This window comes from Setaria italica, chromosome IV (genome assembly GCF_000263155.2).
Source record: "Setaria italica strain Yugu1 chromosome IV, Setaria_italica_v2.0, whole genome shotgun sequence".
NCBI lineage: Eukaryota > Viridiplantae > Streptophyta > Magnoliopsida > Poales > Poaceae > Setaria > Setaria italica.
The window spans coordinates 34,626,565-34,645,814 of NC_028453.1; the positions used below are offsets into that span (position 1 = coordinate 34,626,565).

The 19,250-nt window shown below is 51.0% G+C and overlaps 1 protein-coding gene across 2 annotated transcripts; it reads right to left on the reverse strand.

The window, feature by feature from the left end:
• Window positions 1–744: 744 nt before the first annotated feature.
• On the reverse strand, window positions 745–14,543 carry LOC101774465 (protein argonaute PNH1). 2 transcript variants are annotated; one of them, XM_014805111.2, is made up of 23 exons: window positions 14,369–14,543; window positions 7,183–7,681; window positions 6,865–7,076; window positions 6,612–6,758; window positions 6,371–6,504; window positions 6,161–6,270; window positions 5,878–5,984; window positions 5,458–5,596; window positions 5,227–5,343; window positions 4,748–4,855; window positions 4,593–4,664; window positions 4,378–4,500; window positions 4,121–4,280; window positions 3,921–4,042; window positions 3,686–3,823; window positions 3,417–3,559; window positions 3,225–3,287; window positions 2,484–2,547; window positions 2,270–2,405; window positions 1,924–1,997; window positions 1,518–1,612; window positions 1,392–1,423; window positions 745–1,267 (listed from the first exon to the last, which is right to left on the reverse strand). In XM_014805111.2, the coding sequence occupies exons 2-23, from the start codon at window positions 7,612–7,614 to the stop codon at window positions 1,098–1,100; spliced, it is 2,898 nt and encodes a 965-aa protein (XP_014660597.1). In that variant the 5' UTR covers window positions 7,615–7,681; window positions 14,369–14,543; the 3' UTR covers window positions 745–1,097. The 2 variants fall into 2 exon arrangements, with proteins under 2 accessions (XP_014660597.1, XP_004965973.1); XM_004965916.2 differs by having other exon boundaries at window positions 7,183–7,692.
• Window positions 14,544–19,250: the final 4,707 nt, after the last annotated feature.

The window sequence follows — 19,250 nt, forward strand, 5'->3', positions numbered from 1 at the left end:
TGGCTGCGGGGTGCGGCGGCGACGACAACGACGAGAGGGCCGGCCGCGGCGCGGGCAGCGGAAGAAGCGGCGACGCAGGGGGCCGGCGTCGGGGAGGTCCGGCGGTGGTGCAGGGGGCCGGCTGCAAGGAGCGGCGACGACGGCGGCGAGGGGTCCGACAGCGGCCTGCGGCTGCGGGGAGCGGCAGCAGCGTGGGGGCCCGTGTGCCTTGTTGGGCCCGATTTCAGCCGTGCTCTACGGGTCGGCCCGGCACGAAAAAGGCCTTTCGAGCCCGTGCTTGGGTCGCCGGTGAGGCCCGTGGGCGGGCACGGCCCGGCACAATGAAGTCATCATGACGGGCCAGGCCCGGCACAAAATTTAACGGGTCTTGTCGGGCCCGGGCCGAACTGGGCCGGGCGGCCCGAATGGACATCTATAGGGAGTATACGTCTCCTGTGTTTGTTTCAGGCAACTCCCAGGATTAGCAAGCAAGATGCGAGGCAGATACTTGCTACTAGCTGGTCGTGGTTCACTGGGAAACATTATAATTCATCTACTCCATAACAGTAGGGAACTCTTGCAGTTTGGTTTAGGAAAATTTAGTCCAACTGAAGTTCATATTGCTAGAATTGACCAAAACCATAGACAGCTTCCCACTCCAGTTCAATCTGTTTCAGACTTTAATCCTTAGTTATTTACAGAGTGGGCGTACAAATCGCTTGCCAAAGTTACTGTATTTAAGCAGTGCTGTCTGCTGCCAAGGTCACAAAAGGAGATCATACATGACAGTGTTTCTTCAAAACCCTGACCCATTGGTGGGAGATCATATACACGGATCTTAAGCAGTGCTGTCTGCTGCCAAAGAAATCTGACTAGATAAATATCAGCAGGTATGTACACCATCTTAGATTCTTAGTGTACTTCATCAGATTGGATGCCATCTGATCCAAGAACTATTATACAGGCGTTCAGAGTACTTTACAGAAGCAGTCAACAGATTGGTTGTTCAGGATCCAAATGCTCTTCTCTTCCATTCCCGGAGAAAGCTAATCTAATCTAAACTCTACTAAACTCTACCAAGTTAGCTACAGCATGTGAGTGGTTAAGTGGTTTCTTTGTCAGCAGTAGAACATCACCCTCTTCACCTTCTCCTTCACGGCGGGCAGGGGCTTCACCGAGGCTCCATTCATGCCGTTGGAGCTCTTTGACGTCTGGTTCTCTGACATCTCTGGTTCCATGTAGAAACGAGCCCGGAATGCTGCCAGGTGGGCGTAGTATGCAGGCGGGACTGTTAAGAAGCAAAAGATAGAACACCAGTCAGATTTGTTTTCTGAACAGGCTTGAGCATGCCAAAGAGTCAATATTTAAAATTGAGGAACTGGAAAAAGTTTGTAAAGCACAGAAGAACATACCTACAGAAACAGAGCGTGTGCACCTTGCGTAACTGCATCAATACGCACATTAAGCTAAGAAAAATCTCAAAAGACAAAGTTTCATAGTGCATGGGTCAAAAATAGCATATAGCACAAGTGCCTTACGTGTAGCAAAGGTTGTTTGTCAATGTCTGCATTTCGTCTGCTGTGAAATTATTCTCATCCCAGAGGACATGGTAGTGAGCAGGCCTACTTGTTCCCTGAAAACTCACACATCAGTCGTTTCAGTACCGTGTGGAGAATCCTGACTATATATTCCCATGCTACTGATCCAAGTACGAAGTATCATAGTTGTACAATCACATGGTTAAAAAGTTGACCATAGGATCAGTTTGTTATTCTTTTAGCATGTGGCCTTCACTAGGTAGCTAGGTGTAGTGATAGCCTGTGGAATAGAGCATATGACAGGTCTTTTCGATACTATTTCATCACAAATGACAACTTCAGTACGGTAGAATATTCCAACTGAAATGATATGTCAGGATTCCAAGGGACAATCAGATATTCTTACCTGAATTCCAGCATGACTACAGAGGTAGAAATCAAACTCTGTTGGATGGCATATCTTAGAATCAACGACAGTCCCTGTTTTCAAGCAACAAGTGAGCAGTCATTGAAACAAGGGAATAACTTCAACATAATGCAATTTAAACCAAAAACAAATCTGACTATATCTCATAAGAGTGGCCAGATTCTTCAATATCTTAAAATTAGACAAGCTAAAATATTCGAAACATTTTTTTTTGCTTCAAAACGTAAGCTTTTAGTTCAAGTTCTAATAAATTTTGGAATGTCAGTTGAAAGTGTATGTGATAGATACACATCTTAAAGATTTAGAGGCATGAATGACTGATTACCAGGCAAAATATTTCCACTCTTGTCCATGCTGCTTCTGTCTTTGTGATTGTTTGCAAATAGTCTTGTATGGTGACGTTTTTGAACGACCACGAATGTTACAGGAGGCTGGTAATTTGGTTCTAGGGATGCACACGCCTGAAAAAATGCACTTGTTAATCAACTCTAAGAAAGCGTGTAGAAGACCAATGTAAGAAAACATAAAGTGTATCCAACCTTACGGATAGCATCTAACTCGTAAAGGAGAACTTGATAGAACTGACCTTCACTAACGCCATCCCTGAAAGAGAAATTTAATGGACTTAACATATGCATAATTTAGTTTCTGCAAGGAAATGGATAATTTAGTTGAAACATAAAGGAGCACTAAGGGCGACTCCAATGTATTTGGCAAACCAGTCCATAGGAGTGGGGTCCATAGCAGTTAGTCTTTAGTTATGGAAAGAGCCACAATGGTGTGAAAGAGAAGAGTCCCATCACAGTAGAAAAATATCATCTATCTCCGCTTCTAGTTGGCTGAATCTGTACAGAAATAATTTTTAAATGGCTATGCCTGCCCCTAGTGCTATGGGTGATTTTTGCGATCTCCTTCCTATGGACTACTTGCACAATGTTACTGGATGGAATATTATAATCGCTATGGACTACTTTCTCCACACATTGTGGTCGCCCTAACAATAGCTACAATCGCTAACCTGCACTCTAATGTAATTAAAGAATATTCACATGGAATGATGGAAATATTAGTCATCAGCAATATTTGACTGTTCAAATCTACAAGCTAGAGGTGGCTGCCAACATTTGCACAAACATTCCACTAAGGGCCTCGCCCAAATTTCATTACCATCAAGCAATGAAATTACAGAGTATAGTACGGTAGGGCCACAAGCAGATCCTGACAACTACAAAAGCAAAGCAAACTCCAGCTAGAAAGACGCGACATTTGCACAAACATACCTGTAGAAAATTATTCTCAATGGTTTCTGCCCAGTGGCTTTCCTGAATGATATTAAGAGCTCCCTGCAAAAACAAATATCACAAAAAATAAGTGCAAATTAACCAATTGGACTTTTTAATTATTTTAATAGATACTACTGCATCTAATTATATTTTCCACTTCAGAATGTCACATTGTTCCTAGATGAAGACCTGATCATGCCGCCTGTTACGGTGCCTCTCTGAGGATCATGCCATGTCTTGTAAAGGTCTTGAATAAGCTCTTGCCGATGTGCCTGAGCACAAACCAATCCAGCATACTTTGTAACTTCTGGCCAGTCTTGAGATGCAACAACCTGCAAGCAGCATATTAGGAAAAGAGATGAGGACTCGTATTTTTTGAAACCAGGACAAGGATATTGTATATTCTGGTGAAAATATTGAGCATATTGATCCAGAGGCAGAGTAATAATGAGCCTTACTGCAGCAATTGATGGACTTGAGTCCTCCCCAGTTTCTGGATGTGTTACATCTGCACCAAATATAATTGTTGGTATGTCACTGACCAAAGGAATCCTCCAACTTATCGCATCCAAGAGCACAGTGTTTCTTCCTCCCATCTGAATTTAGTGGCACCATTAGTCAATAATACAGTGAGTTGTCTTATCGATACACTGTTCTGCATCATATTTGATGTATAAACAAGTTGGTAAGTACCTTAACATTAATTTTCAGGGAGACATTTGCCAAGTACTGCTTGCTGATCTTAAAAACATGCTTCGTTAAGCAACATTGCGATATCAATCCCAAATCAGTTTCACAAATACGTTTGATGTCACCTGAAAATATAAAGTTATATCTGAAAAAGGGTTCAAGGAGGAGCTATACATGCAAGGCAATTAGCAGATGACACTTACCATACAATGGACCATTGTTGTCAGGAAGGATCACCAAAAGAAGCTCAAGTTCTTTACCCTTGAGTTTGTTCAATGCAATATTATACACATGTTTAAGTGCCTTTACCACTTGATCCGGTCTAGCTGAATATATTGGTATCACAGGCTCACTGTTAAATTCCTGTAACATTCAGGCCAAATGAAAAGATGCACATAGTTTCAGTTTACACAGGTATTGCCTTGTGCATAAATATGAGCAGAAATGAGAGGTATAGTACCATGCCCGAAATCTGGCACATTTGTGACAATTCCTGGCAAAATCCCCGAGCAGTAGCTTCTGGAACACTCCTTGAAAAGTTTATACAAGCCCAGTGGCTCACCTTGCATCCATTGATCACTTTCTGCCAAAATGAGTTTCTTTTAGGTGCAAAAGTAGTGGGATCGAACACCATAACCGCCAAACATAAGATGTTTAAACAAACTGGAATCTTACCTTGTTTACCATGTTCCATTGACCAACCTGTGGCAAGCACTCTTTCTCTTTTCCAGTATCATGATATTTCAGCTGAATCCACAAAAGTTTGTGTTCAATAACATTTAAGGTACTCTCAAAAAAAAAGAATAACAGTGGCATAAGATTATTCCTACCCAAGGTGCAGGAAGGACTCGAGCTTCAACGGAGGTTAGCTTCTCGCTTATGTTGATGCCAAATTCCTTTGCATATGGATCTTGCTCATATCCATTTTGCTGAACTGTCTGAAAACAAATAATCCTTTTGAGTCTTTTGAGCCATTTTAACAAAAGTGTTGATTAATAAATTCCATCACTTATGAAAAGAGGAACCCTTAGCTGAAAAAATGGCTCTCAATTCAAGGTCCACTGCATGGAAAGTTTGGACCACAGGAAAATAAAAGCAGTGACACTATAGGATAGGACAATGAACAGGCAAAATGCATGGCTTGATATGTTCAGATTAGTTCAATGAAAATAACAAAACCCTAGAAGGCTAGCACATCTAGCGATACATATAATATGTATTATGTAAGATCTGTTCAACAGAAAACATTCAGCTAAACCCTAGCATAATAGCATGTGTGTGTTAGGGTTATTGGAAAAACAAACTCCACCTGTAGAATATCCATCTCTTGTTCTCTAGGCCTTTGGCACGTAACCTTCAGCAATGATGTGATCTGTTTTTCATTCAGCCTCTTCGTGTATCTCTGACCCTCAACAATCTTGCAGGCCTAGTATGAAAGGTCTCAACATCAAAATTACAATGCCACCAGTAGACACTTGCTAGAAACATAAACATAATTGACCGAGCAAACATAAGTTTGTGAATTGATTAGTACACTGACCTCCATCGGAAGATAGTTTGCCTTCTTTTGGTTTCCAACCTGAAGGCAGGGAAGGTGACGATGCTGAATAGTGAACCCATACATTTCCTTGAAGTACTCCACTACGGATTTCATATTCATTTGATCATCAATTGGGAAACTGTCAAAAAAGTAGAAAAATCAATTCCATGATTTAGAACAGGGCATTTCAACATGTATTTTATTAGGTCAAATCTATTTCACCGATAAGGTGGATTAGGTAAGTCAACATAAACCCAAATTGACTTTTGAGGTTACATGATATTGGGCCCTTTCGTATCAACAGGTTATACCATTCTTATATGTTCATTGAATCAGGTTAGATCATGTACCAAAAGTCAAAACAGATGAGAACAAGAGATCTTCAGGAGCTAGTAAAAATCGTTAAGAATCAAAACATACATCAGTTCGTGAGTTGGTTGCGTTGTTAGCCCAGAAATGCGATACTTCCGCCTTACATTTCCTCGGTGAGTGACCTCAACTTTTACGCCTCGCAGTGCCTTCTTGATCTGTTTGGCATAATCACAAAATTACACAGATAAAATATAAATCACTTCATCAGAGAAAGCAGAAAACTCGAAGGACATAACCAGCTAATAGCCCATAGGCAATAGCCACCAAAAAGCAGCTGTTACATGTCACTGGAGCTCTATGCTAGATTCCTCCCTCCCCACAGTAAGATTACCTTGATTCGGTTAGCATCGGACAATGGCCTCGATATGACATCCTTCCCTAATATCTGGGCCACGAACTCGATCACCGGAAGCGGCTCGATAAACGCCGTGGACGACATGTCTAGCGTCAACGTCGCCATGTAAGCAGCAGCCACAGGACAAACAAGAAATCACATGCATGAGGGCAACAAATATTCCCCACCAGCCGGAGCACAACTCACCGATGTTAAGCGACAATCCCATCTGGGTCGGCCGGATGCTCTGGTAGAACCCACACCAGGACTGGAGGCCATCTCCGAGTCGCTGCGGCTTCCTGATATCCGGCGAGTAGAAGGACCGCCCTATGGAGACGTACCTAAGAACGGGGAAGAAGCGCCATTAGCATTAGCTTCCTCAAATCCAAGAACGCCATCGGGCAATGCGTGGCGTTGCAATCAATGCAGGCGCCGTTGGAGTAATTACTTCTGGTTGGCGAGCTCCCGGAGCACGATGTCGAGGACCTGCAGGGCCTCCTGCGGGGCGTCCGCCTGCCGCCCGGCGATGAACTGCCGGAGGTGGTGGAGGTCGGCGCGCGCGGCGAACTTGATGGCAACCCTGAACTCCCTCTCCCTGCAGGGACGCAATCTCGCGAGTCAGTACGACACTGCCATTAAGAAAGACGCACGAGGCGGCGGGCGGCGCAAGTGGTGCTGGAAAAAGAAATGCAGGCCCGTACCGAGGTGGGACGCCGGTGCCGTCGTCCTCGTCGGTGAGGCGCACGACGAACTCGCGCGCGTCGAACGGGAGGGTCCCGGCGGTGTAGAGGTTCTTGCGGCCGTCGTAGGCCGGGAGGCGCATTCCGAGGTCGGACGCGCGGTAGAGGCGGACCAGCTCCGCAATGATGGCCCGGTTCACGGCCCGCGAGCTCACCTCCGGCGTGATCTTGACCTGCGAAACCACCCGCACGGAGAAAAAGGCCTCACCTTTTGATCTCAATTGCGCTTGAGCGCCGAAGGTGGGTTAGCGAATGGCGAGAGAGCGAGAGAGCGCTTACGTCGTACTGGGTGAGGTCCTTGTCGGGGAGCTCGGCGAGGAAGTGGTTGGCCTTGACGACGCAGCGCGCGCCGATGGTCCCGAAGCCTGGCCGCCGGCAGAACGACAGCCCCTTGCTGCTGGGCACGGGCGGCCCAATGACCGTGCGCGGCGGAGGCGCGTGGGCGGGCGCCTGGAGCGCCCTCGGCTCCGCAGCCGCCACAGCAGCCTTGGCCCGGCCGCGCCCGCCGCGGCGCCTCCCTCCTCCTCCTCCTCCGCCGCCACACCTCTTGCCTCCCTCCGGCGGCACGACCGCAGCAGGCGCCGCCGGCTCCGCCTTGGGCTGCGCCACGCTGCTCTGCAGCGGCTGCTTCCTCCCCTTGCCGGCGGGCCCCTGCTGGTGCCGCGCCTGCGGCGGCGGCGGTGGCGGCGCCATGTCCAGGACCTCGAGCATGGGACCACTGGGGCGGGCGCGGGGCGGCGAGCGAGTTTGTTACCCGACAGCCGCGGCAGCAGCACGCCTGCGCGAAGCCTTATAACGTGATCAGCGTGTTAGCAAGGAAGCGGCAAGGCGAACGCGGAACGCAGCAGCAGAAGGTGAGAGCGCAACGCAACAAGAAACGGACCAAGAAGAGCCGCCGCACTGTGAAAGCGAAGCGAGGCCGCCGCGGTAAAAATAACCAACCCCCCTCGTCCCCCTCCTCCCCTCTCCTCGCGAAATTAATGCGGCGCGGGACAGAAAGGCATTAGAACCTCTCTCCACCGGCACGGCACTGATGGGCAGCAGCTGAGCTGAGCTGAGCTGCGCCGAGGCAGGCAGGTTTGACCTGCTGGGGACTGGGCGTCGTCGCAGGGACGGGGTCGGGGCCGGGGGGGTGATTAATACCAGCTCTCAGAGCCGGTGAAAGTGAACACACACACACAGCGCGGAAGCGGCGGCAGCCATTGAATTGAATCCTCCTGCTTTTACCAAAGGTGGCAGGCGTCGGAGAAACGGGGATTGTGCTGGTACGAGTACTCCGCTAGTGCGCTACGACGGGCGACGGCGCCGTCCCGGTGGCAGTGGCAGCGGCAGCAGCGGCGCGGTGGTGATGGCGCGGGCCGTAAAAAAGCCGTGGAAAACGAGCTGCTGGGGGCACCGCACGAGACAGTGGGCGCGGTGGGGGCGAGGGCTTCGGATGGTGGTGTTCCCCAAGCGCATGGATGGAACGGACGGATGGGGATTTTTATTGAAAAGTGCAGCGCATGTTCGTGTGGTTGGCGGATAGTGTGCGGCAGCGGCTCGCACTCCACTCCACCCGACTCGATCGCCGCTCCGTGGTGTTAGGAACGTTATTAAGGCGCGGATCGTGACAACAGGAGACTCTTTGTTTGAATAATCCACGGGTTTCCAGTCGTTTCGTTTTTGCAAAAACTGTCGCAGGGCCCAGCTTGCTCGGATGCACGTTTTGTAGGGAGGTGGGGCGTGGGGACAAAACAGCTGGTCCATTCTTTGATTAGTAACGAGACACAGAAATGCAGTGTTCCAAGCCCAAAGATGAAGCGGTGAAACTTCTCTTGTCTCTTCACATTGTCTAGTTTATTCATCTTCTACTGCTAGTAGTAGTGCTATTTTTAATCTGCCGGCATGGTCCGTGGATTATAGAAAACCCATGCGAAGGCGAAGCTTCAAGCAGGCCAGCAGCACCGCTGCTAAACGCTAGCGCTACCAAAGGCACGCCGGCAGCAGGGCCGCTGCGCCAGCCGCCTCGGCGGCCGTGCTCCGCGCTTTGGAAGCGTGCCCCCGACAGGAAGGCGCTCCACTATTGCAGAATAGAATCGCAGCAGAACGCCCCCTACGGCCCTACCCCCGGCCTGGCGGCCTCGACCCCTCCTCCCTCATGGGCGAAACCCGTTTTTTAATCGCGCCACCACGCGCGCTCTATCCCGTGGCCGCGGCCCGCGGCTGGATGGCCGCCAGCCAGCGAGCCAGAGGCCAGAGCCGACAGGCCCTAGTCCTCCTCGTAGCCGCGCAGCAGCAGCCGTATACACGCCTATTACGACGAGCAGAGCAGGCAACGCATGCGTCGTGGCGTACAGATCGTGCCGTCGCGGGCGGCATGCTCTCAGCGCCGGCGTGCGCGGCTGGGAGGGGAGGGGCCTGTCTGAGACGGGGCCGCGGAATCGCAGCCACGGATCACGTAGCTGCACGCCCGCCGGGGGAGGGGCGGCAGGGCACGGCACGGCACGGCCACAGCCCAGAGCAGCACAGGCGCGCGTGCCGAGGCCGCGCGGAGTGGGACGGGGGCGCCGAGGGACAAAGCGGAGCGTTCGGGCAAGCGGGGCCGGAGGGGCAGGCCTACACGGCGTGCAGCGCGCAGGCGGGAGCAGCGTCGCTGCCGCCCGCGCGGGGGGCCCCTGCTTCCGGTGCCACGGCCGGGGGACCAGCGGCCAAGACAAGCGCGCCACGGCACCGAACCCAGCAAGCCACCAGCTAGTCAGTCCGAGCCCGTCGTCCTGCGCCAACCACTGGCTCGCTAGCTGGATGAAGGAGGGCTGGAGGCTGGAGCCCCCGCGGCCGCGCATGTGGTGGCATGCCTCGCTCGGCCTGTGCGCGTCGCAGCGGCGGGGCGTGCATTGTTCGCCGCTGCCGCTGCCTGCTGCTGGGGGGCCGGCCCGGCCACCTGCGCGGCGTTGTTGGTAGGTTGGACTGGTAGGCATGCCACCCTGCCGGTGCCGGGCCTGCCTGCTCAAAAGGCGCCATCATGGCACCCCGCCGGGGGCCGCCGCGGGACAGGACGAGCAGAGGCGGCCACCGGCTGGCACTGACTGGTCTGAGCCTGCCTGCCGCTTGGCTCCGGACGTGGTGGCGGGGTGAGTCAGACTCGTACAAGACGATGATATGGGCCGGCCGAACACCGCCAGAGTACTTAGCGGCTAGCGCAGTTGGAGGTGGCTTCGTACGGAATAGGCCGGGGACAACGGTGGATTAGGCACAGATGCCGAGGCAACGGCAACCAAAGCAAAGCAATTGGCTTTGGCGCTTCTTAGCGTCGCTCTTGCTGGCGCCGTGCAAGGCTACAAGCCGATGGTCAGACTCAGACCGATCTTGTACGTACAGTGATACGTACGTACGTCCAGGCAGCAAGGTGGCTGGTTTGGACCAAGGAAATTTCCCATCACCAAACCAGGGAGTACTTCGACGCGTGGGGCGTGCATCTTTTCTGTGTACCGGCAGTCCGGCACACGGAATTTGGTGCCCGATCGAGTACGTGCCCTGTGAAAAGGCTGAAGTGCTGTGCCGCACGCGCACGGCCGTATTCGGGGCGGTCAATAAAGCTGTAGCGCGCGGAAAGCCACAGAGGATGAGGACTGGAGGAGACGGAATACGTCGTCGCCGTGCGGACGCGCCCACGATTGATCTCATGACCCCCGAGTCCGAGCCTGGCGCGCGCGCGGCGCCAGCGGCAGGACCACGCCGCGCCACGACGCCGCGGAACGGACAGACGCCGGCGTCTAGGCGCTGCCTGCCGACGGCGCTGCACCCGTCGAGTGGGCAGGCGCGCCTCGCCGTCGATGGCTGGGCGCGGCCCGGAACGCCCGGGAACGCGAGGGAGGACGCACTCGAAGCGGCGGTTGACCGACGGGGCAGGGAGGAGGTAGAAGGCCATAATTAACTGACAGTGAAGCTTTGGTACTGTATCTATCAGCAGGTGTGTGGGGGGGGGGTTGGGTTGGGATTCGGTATCTGCAGTGGCTGAGCGCAATCATGACCCCCGTTGAAACAGGAAAAGCGCCACGGCGCCCATGATGGCGAGCAGAGCTCGTGCGTGCGTGCGCGCGCGCCGTACCCGCCGTGCATGCATGCGCTCCGATCCTCCTCTGCAGGCCAGATTGAAAAGATCCGGGGGGCAAACGAACCATGCCAACACTTGGAGAATTTACAAATGTGGCCATACAGTTCGGTAGGGGATTTTTAATTTTTACTCGTGCGGGTGTGGCCTGGATCAGACGAGAGTGGCTGGCTCGTTTCTTCTATGGTGTAGGAGTATATCCGAAAGGGAGAGGGCACGTCCACGTGCGTAATGGCCAACGCATTCGGCCAGCCAAGCCAGCGTCGGCGTCGCACTCGCGCCACCCCATCCATCAACCATCCATCCATTTTCTCCCCACGCACCCATTCTCCCGCGCCTTTTCCGTAAGTGGTGGCAGCGCGCGGGACAGCGACGCAACGTGCAGGCCGCACCAAGACAGCGGAGCACGCCGAGGGCCGAAAAGGCAGGCAGGGCAGGGCATGGCACGGGCGCACGGCAACGCCGCCGGGCACGGTGGGAACGGCAGCGAGATCACGCGTGCACGCGCGCGATCTGCTCTGGGGCTCCGAGGAGTCGGCATGCAACATCCCGCGCCGCCCCCCACCCACTAGCCGAGATCGCTCGCTCGCCCACACCGCGCGTGGCCGTTCCACGCGCGCACGCCGAGCCGGAGAGCCCCACGCTAACCGGCGGGCTAGGTGCTACGGAGTACGTCGTACGAGCGGCTGGTGGTGGCGCTGGTCCCGGCCCCGCTGCCCCGGCGGACGGACGGACGGACGGAGCACGCTGCACGCCACGCGGGATGGGGGGAGTGGGGAGGGAGGAGGGGGCCTTTTTGCCCCGCTTTGTGGAGCACGGGTGCGTTCCTTTTTGGGAACCCTCGGCCCTTTTAGCCTTTCGCTGATGTTACGGCAGTGCTGTGAAGGCGTGGTTACGAATCGGATGCTCTCCACCATGGCCCGGAATTATCCTACGGCTAGGTTTAGGTTACCACCCTTTTTCTAGCTTTGGTTGATTCAGCTACACTGCACTATGATCTTTGCATTATGGAAAGTACCGCAGAAAATTTCTTCAGATGGAATTAGCTACTACAGTACGGAGTACTAGTGCGCAAGAGGTGCATCAGGGCATCAAAGCCGTGCCACCCGATGCGTGCGCGGGCCACGACGCGCGCCATGCCGCGGCCGTACAGGCAGCCACGTCGGGGTCGTCGAGCGGGCGATCCGTGACCGCAGCAACGGCCGTCGGGGGCGGGCAGAATCCAGCCGTCACGTCGGTCGGCCGGCGCGCGGTGCGCGGCCGGGCCGGGAGGGAGGCGGGCACGGACAGTCGGGCACCGGGTATGGCTGCAAGGCGCGCGTCGTGCCTCTCGCCCAGGCACGGAGGCACCCAGCAGGCCAGCATCGTCACCGGAGCTTATCATGCCGGGCGCTTGATGCGACGGGCGATGCCCATTCCGCCAGCGCAGGGCCTGATGCGAAAGGCAATGAGGGCAGAGGGCTCCTCACCTCTGATCGACGGATGGATGGGATGGGTGACCGGCGGCAGGCACCATTACCAGTGAGTGGCACAGTAGTAGGATAGGGTCAGGTCAGTCACTACGCATGCTGTAGCCGGAAGCTTTACCCCTCTCTCTGCCTCTCTGCCTCTAGCTAGTCGATCAAGAGAGGAAAAGCCAGAAAAGAGATGGCCTGCGCTGCGAGAAAAGAAGCTTTTGGCCCGGACCCATGAACCGAGGGTTTGTTTAACCGCTGTGCCATGGACAAAAGCGGCGTGCTTTCGTGTGCACTTTCCTTTTTTTTCCCGACTCAGAATTCCCCTTTGGCCTTTGTTTCCTTTTACATGCAGAGAAGAGATGCTGGGAATCTCACCATGATCTACAAAGGCTGTTCATGTGTATTGATTCATCTTACCTTTTTTTGTTGAAAAAAGCTTGAATTTCCTAATACAGTATTTTATTATAAAAACCGTAAATGCACAAGGCCTCTTCCTCACATACGACTATACGAGTTCTTTGATCAACCTTTTATTTCAATATTTTCTCAGGGTCTGAAATGTTTTTCCTTCCCGCTAAAGCCGTAGTAGCTGCTTGTGTTTCGCAATGACAGGACAGGGCGTGGTGCTGGTACGCGAACAACGAACAGTAAGGGTGGCGACAGGGTGAGGAAAGGACCAGGGATCAGTTCGAGCAGCGTACCCCTTGCGCGGCGACGGCGAAGGACGGAGGAAGACGACGAGCGGCAAGGCAACAAGGCGGGCAATCATGAGCTTGTAGGTGAGAGTGAGATCTTAAGAAAAGAACGTCGGCGCGCATTAGGAGGTGTTTGTATACCCCTAACAAGTTTAGCACCCGTCGCATAGGATATTTAGATGCTAATTAAGAGTATTAAATATAGATTAATTATAAAACTAATTTGCACGGATGGAGTCAATTCGTGAGATGAATCTATTAAGTCTAATTAGTTCATGATTTGACAATGTGGTGCTACAGTAACCATTTGCTAATGATGGATAATTAGGTTTAATAGATTCGTCTCGGGAATTAGCAAGAAGTTCTGCAATTAGTTTTATAATTATCTCATATTTAATCCACCTAATTAGTATCAGACGTCCGATGTAACGCTCTTAAAATTTAGCACTTACTATAAACACCCGATGACCTGGGCCTGCCTGGCTGGCCGGCCGGCCGGCCGGCGTGCAGAGCAGAGGCGACGTGCGCGTACGCACTGCACACATGGAGCTGATGCGTGACTAGGATCTCGACAGTGTAGAGAGAGAGGGAACAGGGAGGGAGGGGTAGAGAGAGAATCCGGGGCATGAGGTCACTGGCTTCATGCCAGGCTCAGGCTGCTCCCGGGCGGAATAAAGCCGGTTTGCTAGCTCGCTAGCCCGTCGCTTCGGCAGCGCGCTGGCAGGCTCAAGCTCAGCCGCTCAGGCTCAGGCGCTCAGCTGCTTGCGCCTCAAAAGCGCCGACCCGAGCCACAGGCCACAGCAACAGCAAGAAAGAAGCAACGGCCGGGCGGCCGGGCGGCCGGTCTCGAAAGAGATGAGGGAGAAAAGAGAAGGAAAACTCGACGAGCGTCCCTGAACCGTGCGAGCCTGCAAAATGCGCGCCCATAAATGCGACGGCAGCGCCGCGTGCAACAGCAGGACCGGCACTGGTGCAGTCCTACTCCTGCGCTTAGCTATCCTTTGCTCCCACTCCCACCAACAGCGCCACAACAAATGCGCATGGCAGCGAAGGCGGCACGAATCAGCTGTTCTAGTGTCAACTCCTTTTTTTTTTTGAAAATCTAGCAAATAGGATTGTAGTACGTATTAAGGTATCCTCACTCACTCACAAGGCACACATAAACACACAAGCTCTAGATGAAGATGCAGCTAGCTAGCTTGCACAAACACAAGAAAGCGTACCTGGAAGGCCTGACGAGAGAGATGACAAAACGGCACCTCCAAAATGAACTAGCAGCGCTGCTCGGAACTCCCAAGCGGCCAAGATGGCAGTGGTATAGAGGCGTAGAGCACCTGCACACACTCCCCCTAGCAAAGCTTCTACGTTCCACCGTTGGGCAACGGAGCTAGGATGCCATCCAGAGTGGCACGCGACGGCACGGGGGCTAAGCTTATATAAAGCCGGAAGGGGAAAAGGCGAACGAGTCGGCCGTCTTTTTACGTGCTTCTTTTCTCACAGTCCCTCCCTCGCCGTCCCCCATCTTTTTCCCGTGTCGACGTGGCAGGAATTACCGTGCCGACCGGCCGCGCCGTAAAAACTCGAGAAAGAAAGACGGCCGCGGCGCGGGGGCCGAGGGAGGAGGGGGCCGACCGGCCGAGGAATGTCTTTTTTGACGCGAACTTGCCGCTGTTCCGTGGACGGACCGAGGCCGACGGCCACGGAGGAACAGTCCAACGGATGGCGAGTCGGCTACTGTCTACTGCTCGTTTCGATCCTCGAGATCTGCTGCTGCTGTAGTGCTGTTGGGCGCCGCCGCAGACGTGCAGTGCCGGCCGGCGCGGCGGCGAGGGCGGCCGGACCGAGCCGACCGAAGGCGGCGTCGCTAGTCGCCAGAACAGAGCGCTTCACTCGCTTGCAGTTGCATGGCATTGGCATGGTGATATGGGCACGCAACATGCATGCAAGCCCCGTTAAGGCTAGGCGAGTACTCCCTCCGTCCACACTTGTAGACTTCAAAATTTATTCTAAAATAAATGCACATTTAGAAATAAGATCACTATTTTTTTCTACTTTTCTCTCCTCTCAAAGTTCAATGATTATATCTTTACAAGAGTACGTATGTAATTTCTCACTAACATTGATCTCTTTACCCAAACTTTAGAAGTGCATTTATTTTACAAAGGTATGTATGTAATTTCTCAGTAACATTGATCTTTTCATCTAAAGTGCATTTATTTTAGGACGGATGGAGTACTAGATAGACAGTAGGAATAGGATACGGCCATACGGGTAGCTGAACAGAAAATAGTTTTGTGGGGCGTTGTGTACGTACGTACGTACGCGGGCCGGCCGGGGGCGTGGTCACCGAGTAGCCTTTGGGCAGCTGGCGTGGCCGGCTCTGTGTTCCGTTCTGGTTCCGGTCGGTGGGACGTGCAGCAAGTGGGGTTTGCTCGCTTCAGCTCGATGTCCATTTCCCTTCGTTTTATATCACTCTGAGCGCAAACTGTTGAGAAATAGGACCTGTACGTGCGGTGCCCTGCCGAGCTGGGAAAACAAGGAAAGCCGCATCTGCTTGTTTCGGCCCTGCGGCGTACGTGATGGGATCGGAGATGGGAGCGCGCAAAGCCACAGTGGAGCGCGAGGTCCGGAGGTGTCGCTGTTACAGGGGCCCGGCCGGCTCTGGTGCACGAGGAAAAAGTCGGCCGGTCGATATAGCTTGGCACGGTTGACCGGGGTCTTTTGATGGTGGAACCGGCCCACACCATGCACGCCAACGTTCGAGCGCTTTGGCTTGGTGGCGCGAGTCGACGAGCTCGATCTCCTGCGTGCACGCCGAACATGGCCTGTCGTCCATCTAAAGCGTTCTCGGCGATAAAAAGGTAAAGCGAGCTTTCGTTTTTCTCATCTCATCTCCCTTGTGTTGGAGCTGTTCCCAGAGTTTTGGTCCAAACCATCATCAACCTTTGGTTGAACCCAAGGAATAAAGCAAAGCCTCTTCTTTTCCGTTTTTTTTTGCCGGGACTGATTCAAAATTTTACACCAACTCGTACCTTTCGTTACATGGTGAGTGTGCAAACTTTGATGCGTGCAGTGAACATGAGCAGTACTCCATTTCTTGGTGCGGGTTTGGAAAATTGGACCTCGATCCGGGTAACCGGTCGGAGAGTCGAGAGAGCGCCCCCTACACGTACGGAAAAATCAGTAGTGATGGAAACAGAAGCTCATGGCCAAGCTTGACAACCTTTAATTTGCAGAAAAAGAGAAAGCAGTCTCCCATGGAAATGCGGCGAAGCATTTTTTTCTATCTCATTCTTTTCTCCATTGCAAATTTTGTGCTATAATGTTAATTCTATGGTTTGGAAATAGAGTTAAACAATAATTTTCACAGCACAAAGAAACTCTTGATTTCATAGTTCTCTCACAAAAAGCAGTGAACTTTTGTTTTTCAGAGGAAAAGAGGCTGCAGTTTCAAGTATTATTCAAGGTTCAAAAGCATTCATCTTTCAAATCAAGTTTTCGTTTAAATATGTAAAATGCTAGAACCATGCCTTGATGTTCACAAGAAGTGATGAAAAGGGACATATACTGATTTATGTTACATTTTTAAAAATATATAAGCATTTTTAATGTATTAGATCAACAAATAAAAGTGTTATCGAAGCAAATCAGAAATATATTATATTAAAATGTCGCTACACATTGCCGGATTCGACTTCAGATATTGAAGTTGTTTTCTGTACAGTATTAATGGCGTCCAAAACCCAATACTACTTTGAATTACAAAGCTTATTTAGTTTTGTTAGGACAGACATTTGATCAACAATTACACTATGAATACATATTTTTTGACACAAAAGTAATGCTGTTGTATTTATATTAAAAATATTTAGTTATGGTTATAATTCTGTATCAAGTAAATCAGGCATTAGAAGAGCAAATTGACGATCAAAACCTTTACCTAGCGAAATGAAATAGTCCCGGTGAAAAGATAACGGAGGGAGTTGGCTCAAAGCTTACTCTAAAGTTTGCCCGATCGAGTTTACACACTGAACATTTTGGTGGCCCTGGCCCTTCTGGCGAACCCCGTCGCCCGGTGGTGACTGTCGGCAAAGGGTGATGATGGATGAAGAGGGCGCATGTCTCGAATTGTTGACTGAGCTTTTGCCATTTCCAAGCAAAAATAGAGTTCTGATACGGACCTGATATTCCTCCAACCGCACATTGGATCGTAATATAAGCACTACCAGCAGTACTCAACACCTAGTTTGATTTCCCGGATTCTGCTAGCAGATCCGTTTGCCAAAAGCGGATCTTTGATCTCTTTCCCAGGGGGAAGTGTTGTTTAATCACATAAGATCACAAAAGCCCAGGCCTCTTTTCCGGTGGTGCATCAATGGCGGCCGTGTCCTTGCTCGTGCAGCCATGGCCCCCACCAAGTACCACCAGCCACTGTGCAGATCGGGCACGCATGGCTGCATGCAACGCCACAAGCAGAGCTTCAATGCCATGGCAGGAGGGATTTTAAGATTATTCTCGCGAGATTCAGATCGCGCTCATCATTGCGACCGGAGGCTAAAGTACCCCAATTAGGTTTATGGGGTTATGATGGGCCATGACCCATGATTACCGTACCAGATAGGGCTTTACACTGTGCCTACCGACGTGCTGACATGTGGGGCCGGGCGCTGCGGCGACGCATACGTATGCAACAGTAGTGTTGTATGTGTTTGGGCAGAGGACGGTTTGGTCATTGCTCTCACCTGCCAATGCGTCTGCCACGTTTGGAGTGTGCCAGGTGAAGGGATTGCGTCTGGTGGTCAGCATGGGATCTTGGAGTGGAAGTCATGGATATCTCAAACCGTGTACTCCCATCACGGCATCACGCAATGTTTGGGTCAGTAGCAGTGCAGTTGAGTCATCCACTGTTAGGCTTTCCTGGACTCAGAATCCCTGAAAAATTCTCGAGGGATTTGAGCTGTTCCATGAGAAGTTTCTGTAATTCTTATGCGTTCTACATGGGGTTTTACACAAGTGCTTGTGATAAAATGTGTAGTTCTAGGATTCGATTCTGTGGAGAAGGTTGGGGGGCGGCAGTGGCGCCGAAATTCAGAGGTGGCTAGCGGCATGTAATCAACTAGATTAGTAACATAAAGGCACAATTAACCGCTACTAATCAGTGTTACTGAAAGCGGAGCTATAAATGCAGAGGGGAAAGGCCTACCTTGGACATCACTCTATCCTCCGCCCGTGTGGCGGTGGTGTTGCCATGGTGGCATGTTACATTTGCCGACTGTGGGTGTGAGTTTAGGTTTCAATCACAATTTTCCTATCAAATTAACGCTCACTTATGTGCATCGCAGCTTGAAAAAGTTACCGTTGAACTTAATTTTGCCATGTGATAATACTTTTGGTATTCAAAATTTTGATGATACTTGGTGGTTGGAATCCAATTTGTGCTAAATTTTGTTTACGCGTGCAAACATGTGTCCAATGGCAGTAGATTTGTTTAGGCATGCAAATGTTTTTTGGGGAAAGTTCAATTTTCACTTTCCAACTAACAAAAAAGTCCGTTTTTTCAACTATCAATTACAAACCGGACAACGAGGGTCATTCAATTGTTGAAATCTCACAAATTTGACCATTTGAGTGGTTTCAAAGGTGGTTTTCCACCTTATGGGATTTTTTAAAAAAGGTTTAATCTAAAAATTTCCTAACTAATTCATTTTAAATAAAAATATGAAATCGGTACCATTTTTTTTCAAAAAGGGCAACATATATTTAGTGTTGTATTTGAAGTTATTTGCATGTTATTTGTTCCTATTCCTAGTGTTTTTAGAAAAAAGCAATAAAGCACTAGGAACATTAAGAAATAATATCGAAATAGTGCACCGTTACATAGGTTACATTGTTAGAAAAATGTTGGTATCGGTTCATATTTTTATAATTTAAAATTAGTTATAATTTTTTTTGAAGTGAAACCATTCTTTTTTAAATTTTCATAAAATAAAAAACACCTTTGAAACCACCCAAAGGATGAAATTTGCTCGGTTTTGATGGCCCTTTATGTCTCCTTTTGTAACTGAGGATTGAAAATCAGACTTTTGATATAGTTGGATGGTGTAA